Genomic DNA, 8,929 nt, shown 5'->3' with positions numbered 1-8,929 from the left:
TGCCATGGATACGAGAGCAAAACAGCCATTAATAAACATCCAAAAAAGCCACAGTAAGAAGAAAAACAATGGCCCCGGATATAAATTAAGCTTACAAAGGCTTCAGTATGAGAAAAGACACTGGTGAGTATATACGATTCTGCATTGATGCATCCACTGCAGTTTTTATTTATTTTTTGGCAATGTGCTTTGTCCTCTAAGCAGGCTATTTGCAGTCCATATGTGAATTCAAATAAAACAATGGCCCAAATTAAGTTTAAACCGAATTGAGAGTGTCTGTCTGTCAGTGCTGTTCCATCTGAAATGATGTATGAATGGGGATTAAGGAATTATAATAATGCTTTCTGCTGAACTGGCACGTGGTGTTCGTTTTGTCGGCTGGAGCTCACGGTCCCGGCACGTGCATCTGCTGCAGGAGATAAAAAACTAATTGCATGACAGCGTCCTGCAGTGGACTAATCTGTCCATGCAAATGATGTTATGCATTTTAAGAGACTGATAAACAAGCTTATAGTGAAATATGTCATGATTCAGACTTAGAGCAGTGGACCCAAATATCACATAACAACATAGAAGCAACAATAAATATGCCTACAGATCTTTTGCCTCTCTCTATCTTTTTGAATTTAGGGGAGACCGGGGCTAGTTGTCACAAAGGGACATTAAGGGACTTTTTTTCTCAGTAATCTTGAGCAGCAAATCAGCATATTGAAATGATTTCTGAAGGATCATGTGGCACTGAAGACTGGAGTAATGATGCTGAAAATTCAGATTTGCCATCAAAGAGAATACATTTTAAAATACATCAAATAGAAAACAGCCATTTTAAAATGCAATAATATTTCACAATATTACTGCTTTTTACTAGAATAAATATAAATTCTCTCAAAAACATAAAAAAAAATCTTACAGACCACAAACTTTTGTGTATATTGAACAGTAGTGTGCCTATCTAGCTATCTATCTATGAAACCAGTAAAGACCAAATCTATACCAACAATATAAATCCATCTTGAATTCTCCTAAAATTGAAGTGTTTCCTGTCATGATGAAGGTATGAGGTGTGAAATGTGTTAGCAGTGCATTATTACATCATTTCTTGTGCAACAATATGCATTTTAAGATTAAAGACTTTCATAAAATAATGAAATGCTGAAGTATTTATGTCAGATCTTTGTCTGGCGAACTAATCTTTCTCTTCCTGTACAAGAACAACATAAATGATAAAAGACTCTTGGATTAAACATGGAGTCAGGTAACATGGGGCTATTTTCATCCTTTTATCCTTAAATGAACCAGAGCTAGAGACTGCAGTTTTTTGGCAGTGTGTTGAGTGAGTGAGGTCTGTTGTCATGGTGTTTTTATTTATTTTTTTGTATAAAAATGTCCGCTATGTAAGATCCTACATCGAGTGAAATCCTAAATCAATGGGTGACTCAGTGGGTCTCTTTCTGAGAGTAATGTTGCCTCCCTCTGCTGGTTACAGTGTAGTAGTGCAACAGATTGCATTTTTTTATTTAATTTTTTAAAATCAGGACCATGTTGTTATTTTAGTATTATTATATACTATTATAGCATTTATTAATATTTTGAAGGAGCTTTTATTTTTATAATTTCATTTTTCATCTTAATTTTAGTTTGAGTTTTTGTCATTTTGTCATGTGCTTTATCATCATTTAAAATATTTCTATTTAGCTTTATTTTTATTTCTGTTTTAGTATTTTAGTACTTAAACTTATTGCAGTTTGTTGCCAAAGCAACATTTCTAACATTCAAACTTCTTTAAGTTTAATTTTTATTTAATCTAACGTTTACATTTGATTTCAACTCCTCGATGATTTGTAATATTTAATCATTTCAGTTAATAACAACACTGATTCAAGGACAAAGTATTGCCCTTTTATGTTTAATGTTCTTGTGATCGCTTGTTTTAAAGTTTTACTGAAAATAATGTGGAATGAATAACATTTTTAACTTATATTAACAAATAATTATGTAAAAATTAATGACAGATTAACTGAAGTGATGAACTTCAAAATGTACATTAACCCTTTTTGGACGTTTTTTGTAAAATGATGCAATTTTTGTTAATAGGCTTTCATTCTGTTGGCAAGGCTTTAAAATTAAATTTTTTTATAATTTTTTTACCAGATGGTGCCATTTTTTTCAAGTTTGCTCAACATGTTTCATAAAATATATATTTTATATAAAATATCGTTCATAAATCATTTTCATAAACTTAAACCTCTATAACTTTTTTTTGTTTTCACTTTTTAAAGTTTTTTTACTTCAACAATAATCTGCCATGGGTCTTCTTTAAAATGAGACCAAACTTAACTCTGTGCTCCCAAGCGTCAAATTTTTATGACATGGACATTTTTGTCCACTATGGACCTATGTGTAACTTTTTTTTAAGTGACGCACAAGGGTTAAGTACGTGTCATTAAATGCTATTCTTATCAAACATTTCTTATTATTATCAATGTTTAAAATATGATTTTGGAAATACCATGATACATTACCATTCCAAAGTTTTAAGAGTAAGATTTAAAAAGTAAATGAACACTTTAATTCAAAGATTAATTAAACTGATCAAAAGTGACATTAAATACATTTTTAATGTTACACAATACTTCTATTTCAGTATCAGCAACTGAAAAACGCAGGCCACTAAAAGGACTGACATAAGAGAACTGTGTCAGTTATAATACCACGGTCCCAATAGTTACCCGACCCCTGTGTTACAGTGTGTGTGATGCTCTTAATGACACTCACACAAGTGCTGACATTATAATCTTTAAACCCCTCAAGACAGTTTCCTGTAGATGTGATGAGGCAGGCTGTTTGCCAGACAGTAATGTTACAAATGGAGGAAATGCGAGTACAACCTCCATGATTTAAATCAGATTTCGAGTCCGTTTCATCTATTTAAGGCCCTTGAGCAGGAAATCTAGACCTCTACCTCCAGATGACCTCGCGTTTGTTCACTTACAGACCTAGAACCCATTATTTTCCATTGATGTCTGTTATCTTGTGAATCAAGAGGGCAGGCTGTTTTGAAATAACTTTAATGTTCTGATTAAAAGCCTGAAAGACAGTACAGGCCAGTCAAAACAAAGATTGCAGGATTGTCAAATGCAGGTTCGGTTATATGCAATTAAAACCATTGCTTTGGTTAAATCCCTTCATACTAGAAGACTACAATGTTCTATTCCAGATAAAAAAATATAAAAAGTAGAACTGTTAAAAGAATAAGATGGCGTAAGATGTGTAAGATGTGTAACACATACCTGGCAATAAAGCTCATTCTGATTCTGATTCTGATTCTGAAAAAAACAACAACAACAACATAACATAAACATAACAGTTAAAGGGATAGTTCACCCAAAAATGAAAACTCATTATTTATTCACCCTCATGACCTGTTCAAGATCTGTATGAGTTTCTTTCTTCTGTTGAACACAAAAGAAGATATTTTGAAGAATGTCGGTAACCAAACAGCTGACGGTAGCCACTGATTTCCATAATATGAAAAAAAAAATATGGAAGTGTACTATGGATATGAGGGTGAGTAAATGATTACATCATTTTCATTTTTGGGTTAATTATCTCTTTAAGAAATTCCACATGGATTCTCTCCAATCAAATATGAATAAAGTGCCATATATAAGCCATTTTATGAGCTGTACAAATGTTAGGAGTTATCCTGCTGTGACGGCTCAACATTCAGTCGTCTGTATTGAGTTTAGTGTAAGTCTGTATTAAACGTCATAAATGTCACCCGTAAGATAGTGGTTGAGATCCATTAGGCACTATAAATGCTGTAGAATAATTCCATTTTCATTTTATATGCACAGTTTGCATCTTACGTATTAGATTATATGCCTCTCAACTAAGGAAAGTTGACCATGATAGTAAATATTAGGTAAAGTGCAGTTATTTCAGAAAAAAAAAAGTGTAGTAAAGAACAATGCTGATAAAAAAAATACAATGAGATATGAACTCACAGGATTCATCACGTGATGAACTGCATTGCCTGAACTGGAATGTGAATTCTAGGCTTAACTTGTCTACTTCTGTTGCTCTGTTCCTGGAATAAAATATAAAACTGTACCAATAAAAGGTAAGGTTGCTATCTCAAATTCAAACGTTTCTTAATTAGATTAGATGTGAAACATCTCCTACTTATCTCAAATGATAATTAACTGTGTATTAGAGATGTTAATCTTTACTGCTCTTGCTCTCTGTCTTTTATGGAGGTGATTTCTTATCTTTGGGATAGAAACATTAAGATGTTTAATCAACAAATTATTTACAGAAAAACACTTTTAGAAGGCAATTCGTTTTCAGTGCCAGCACTACAGTCAATTAGCTAGAATCTATCAAAATCTATTAAAATGACAATTTTCTATTTCCCTCTTTTTAATTTCTGCACGCAAATCGCACAAAAAAAAAAAAAAAAATTTCTGGGTTGTTTATTCATCCCAAAGTCAAACGGAAAAAATATATACTTAAGACAATTAACCTATTTTAGGACCACAAATTTTTTTTTCTCTTTTGGTTTGGAGATGAAATATAACCCAGATATCATCATTCTCTAACGCTTTGAAGAGCCTGAGTGTTTGTCTATGCAACTGCAGTGGGTTTCATATTCCCCCCAGCCATGATTACACCGGTTGAGGTTTGAAAACTGCCTACAACCTGGATCTGAGCACCAGGCTATATTACGGCGGCACTACAGAGGCACAGCGATTCAAAGGGAATCCCTGCGGTCAGCGCAGCCGTCACACACTCGCACAGGGTGGTCCCAGCCACGAGACGGCACTGGCCTGGTCTTAGTCGAGCAGTTCCCACACACTCCCTTACCACATGCCCGGCAGTGGTGCTTGGGCATGCTGGGGGTGAAGGGTTTAGCACAGCTGTGGCACTGGGTGATCTCATGGTCTGGGATCCAATAGCCTGGTCTCGCAACTCCCTTTACAAAACCTGTAAAGAGTACATGATGTTTAAAAAAAACTCACTCGCTCTGCATTAACAATACAATTCTCTAGTGTAAATTCAGAGTGTATTTAATTGGCAACACTCACATAGAGGGTAGTCCACTGCGGTGGAGACCATATCCAGAGTGGACTGAGCTACTTCTGTCACCCTGCGGGCGACTAGTGTCCGGGGTTCTGTAATGGCCACTGCAGGGGAGAGAATGTATTGTCTCAGCTCAGCAAACCAGTCAACATCCCACACTGAGACCATTAAAAACTGTTTTGGAAAACACAACTCAACTCAATAACCTTGGGGAATATTGCTTTTTTTTTTTACAAGACCAAATATTCTGCATTACATAGACAAGTAAGAACACAGAAGGGGTTGGACTTGGACAATAGCACAATTTGTACCATAAAAGCATCAGATCCCATAGAAATTAATACTTTAAGACTTGTCTTCAGAATAATCCAAAGAAACATTCACTGTTTCATTAACTAGTGTTAGCTAGAGTTTCACAGTCAAACAAATCTGTCAAAGGTTATTTTTGGTTGTTAGTATTTTGGATCTCAATTACTAGACTGTTGCAGAACTGAAAAAGAAGTGTGAGAAACCCATTTTACCCTTGCAAGGGTTTGAGAACCAGTCAAAGGAAGTAAAAAAGCAATACATACTACAAATAGTACAAATAATGCAAGATACTATTTGTACTCAGTTATTTGCACCTCAATGTGCAAACAGTTACAACTTGTAGTCATGACGACAAATAAACAACTATATATATATATATATTTTGTATTTGTGCAGCTAATTTTGATCTAAAATATCTGGGTCAAATTGACCCCTAACACATATATATAATAATATAATAGAAGGGAATTAAAATTTCTTACATTTTTTTTAATAACAAGCTACAATAGAGGTTTTCAGTTTGTACATGAATCTGTAGTATTTTTTCATACTGTAGATTTTTGGCAAATTGCATGGAAAACAATATGGGTCAGAAGTTGTACCCAGTTTTTGGTCATACAGGAGGGTTAAACAGCGTTTTCAACCCTGATAATAATCAATGCACCAAATCAGCATATTAAAATGATTTCTGAAGGATCATGTGAAGACTGGAGTAATGATGCTGAAAATTCAGCTTTATAAATTACATTTGTAAATATATTTAAATGGAAAAAATATTTTTTAAATTGTAATAATATTCCACAATATTACTGTTTTACTGTATTGTTGATCAAATAAATGCAGCCTCTTAAGCATAAGAGACATAAAGAGACATGAAAAAAAACATTTAAAAAATCTTACCAACCCCACACTTTTGATCGGTAATGTAAACTTTGCAAATGTAAGAATTACTTAGAGCACCATTGCAGAACAATGTCCTCACCCTGTCCAGTGTGCTGGGGTCCTCCCTGCTGGTAACAGGCATCACACACTCGTACAGGGGTGCCGCCCCAGCCCCTCTCGGGCACTGGCATGCTGTGAGTGGAGCAGGCCTGACAGAAACCCTCCCCACATGCCCGACAGTGGTGTTTCCTCTCCGCCTCCTCAAACGCTCTCTTACAACCATGACATTCCTAAAAAGAAAAACGTGATGTTTTAACATAATAAAACAATAGATTTGTTTTGACATCTTTTGCATGCTATGAAATTCATACATTTTTAATGTGGCATAAATAAGTGTAATTTGACATTCTCTTTCATCTATTCCTATAGGGCATGTCAACTCACAACGATTTCAGCGTTGGGTTTCCAGTAGGGTGGAGCCACCTGGTCTGTGAGCCAGGCAGTGACAGCCTTAGTTGGGCCTGAGCTGTATTCTGTCACTGACTGGATTATACAAGTCATTCCATCCAAAACCCGCTGAGCTGCATTCTGATGGTCTGTCTGGAAGGCATCGGTCTACAAGCATAAAAACAACATTAACCACTGTGAGCATCAATGGAGTCAGCACATGGATGGGAACACAGAAAAACAACTCACCCCCTGCCAGACATGCTTGACCTCTGGCCGCACCACACTGCTCTCTGGATCCTGGTTGCCCATCCAGTACTGTCTACTCCGGTAGATGATGCCACAACTGGGACACTCTAAAACATAGCTGTAGAACAAGACCAGGGTTCAGAGCATGGACGAGGACCAGCTTCAGAGGCTAGTTTCAGTAAGAAAAATATCTTACTCACCCTGACCACGCATACTTGGCCAGGCCAAACCATGGGTTATCTGAAGAGGCAGATGTTTTGGGTATGACAATCACTTCTCTTCCGCTCTCATAGCACCTCTGCATGGGTAAAAGAAATGGTTTATCATCCTTTCCATCCATCCATTATCCTTTCATTTCAAATTGAGAATCCATATAGGACAGTTTTTGCAAACTGATTAATCTAAAACCTCAATTAACAGAGAAAATAGGTGGCGAATCTCATTAACTCTAATCACAATTTTAATTTAAATTCAATTTTGTATGATTTTTTTTTACATGAAAAAAAATGGCATGTTGGCACCGCCAAAGTGAATACCAATAGTTCAACAAAAAGTTAAACGAATAAAACAATAATAACTAATAAATTATAAAATAAAAAAATGCAACTAATCAAAATGAAAATACAAAAACAAACAAACAAAAAAATAAAAACAAAAATAAAACAAAAAACTACAAACACAAGATACAAAATAATAATAATAAAAGTAATAATTCAATTCACGTTTATTTGTATAGCGCTTTTCTCGATACAAATCGTTGCAAAGCAGCTACAAAGAAGATTATAGTGACCCTATTATGCCATTTCCAATATTGCCTTTCATGCAGTGTGTAATGTAGCTGTATGATTGTGAATGTAAACGATCTGCAAAGTTGTAAAGCCGAAAGTGCACGATAAATAAAGTTATTGTCTCCCAAAATAAAGAATCTACTCTGTACAGCCTAAACGAGTTGTCAGTAATTCGAATCAACATATTTGCATAATTCCCACCTATGTTCTACATTGGCCGGCCGCGAACAACTTGACCCCGCCCACAAACACGTCATTTTACTGACAACTGATGTTTATGTTTTCTATCAAGTGTTCAAAATACAGAACTATGGCATTGGGCGTATCGTGACGCGCTGTATACGGTAGACCAATCACAACAGACTGGGCCATCTGACCAATCAGATCAGAGCAGGCTCACGGAAAGGAGGGTGTTTAGAGAGACTGAATCTTAGAACTTCTTCGAACGAGTGATTTGAGAATCGCTAGAAAATGAGGTGATATTAAATGCATATTTTGAGAAAACGAAAGCATTTTTTGACCTTGCATGCATGTAATCCTATTGTAGGAGACCCAAAACAATATTAGGAACCTTAAAAATGGCATAATAGGGGCACTTTAAAGTTTCTACATTATATTTAGGAGTAGCTTCAATAAAAAAAAAAAAAATAAAATAAACAAAATACTTACAAACACACACACACACACAAAAAATAAAAACACAAGATACAACTAATAAAAAAAATTAAAGTAATAAAAAAGTAAAAAATTAAAATAAATAAAACTAAAACTTTATTTGGGGCCCCACCTAAAAAAAAACAAAAACAATTATAAAAGCACAAACTAAAACAAAAACTAATCAAAATAAAAACTGAATAAAACACTAAACTAAATCATATAAAACAAAACACATTAATCTTGACCTTAAGAACTGGCCATGACAGTGAGTTTTTACCTTACAAATGATAACTTTATTGTTGTATTGGTGGGCATACTGGCATAATCCATCAGCCATGTGTGGGACCCTGTCTTTCTGGTGGTTCATGCCGTTCTTACACCGAACACTAAAGCCATAGGATTTTGGAGAGGTTAGTTATGATTCGCTAGTTCTTAAGTATTTTTTAAGAGTACTGCTCTTTTAAATCACACACACACACACACACACACACACACACACACACACACACACACAC

The 8,929-nt window shown here is 35.0% G+C and overlaps 1 protein-coding gene across 1 annotated transcript in view; it reads right to left on the bottom strand.

The window, feature by feature from the left end:
• Nucleotides 1-4,551: 4,551 nt before the first annotated feature.
• The window catches only part of LOC107749652 (zinc finger FYVE domain-containing protein 1), a 12,552-nt gene continuing 8,174 nt past the window's right edge, over nt 4,552-8,929 (bottom strand). Inside the window, exons 5-11 of the mRNA XM_016564813.1 lie at nt 8,692-8,800; nt 7,170-7,267; nt 6,970-7,087; nt 6,718-6,888; nt 6,374-6,563; nt 5,088-5,186; nt 4,552-4,986 (exon numbers count right to left, since the gene is read on the bottom strand). Coding sequence (XP_016420299.1) covers nt 4,754-4,986; nt 5,088-5,186; nt 6,374-6,563; nt 6,718-6,888; nt 6,970-7,087; nt 7,170-7,267; nt 8,692-8,800 — 1,018 coding nt within the window. The 3' untranslated portion in view covers nt 4,552-4,753. The remainder of the gene's footprint in view (nt 4,987-5,087; nt 5,187-6,373; nt 6,564-6,717; nt 6,889-6,969; nt 7,088-7,169; nt 7,268-8,691; nt 8,801-8,929) is intronic.

This window comes from Sinocyclocheilus rhinocerous, unplaced genomic scaffold (assembly GCF_001515625.1).
Source record: "Sinocyclocheilus rhinocerous isolate Xijiao unplaced genomic scaffold, SAMN03320098_v1.1 scaffold1101, whole genome shotgun sequence".
NCBI classification, from domain to species: domain Eukaryota; kingdom Metazoa; phylum Chordata; class Actinopteri; order Cypriniformes; family Cyprinidae; genus Sinocyclocheilus; species Sinocyclocheilus rhinocerous.
The sequence above is the reverse complement of the archived record's forward strand: the minus strand, read 5'-3'. Positions and strand labels throughout refer to the sequence as shown.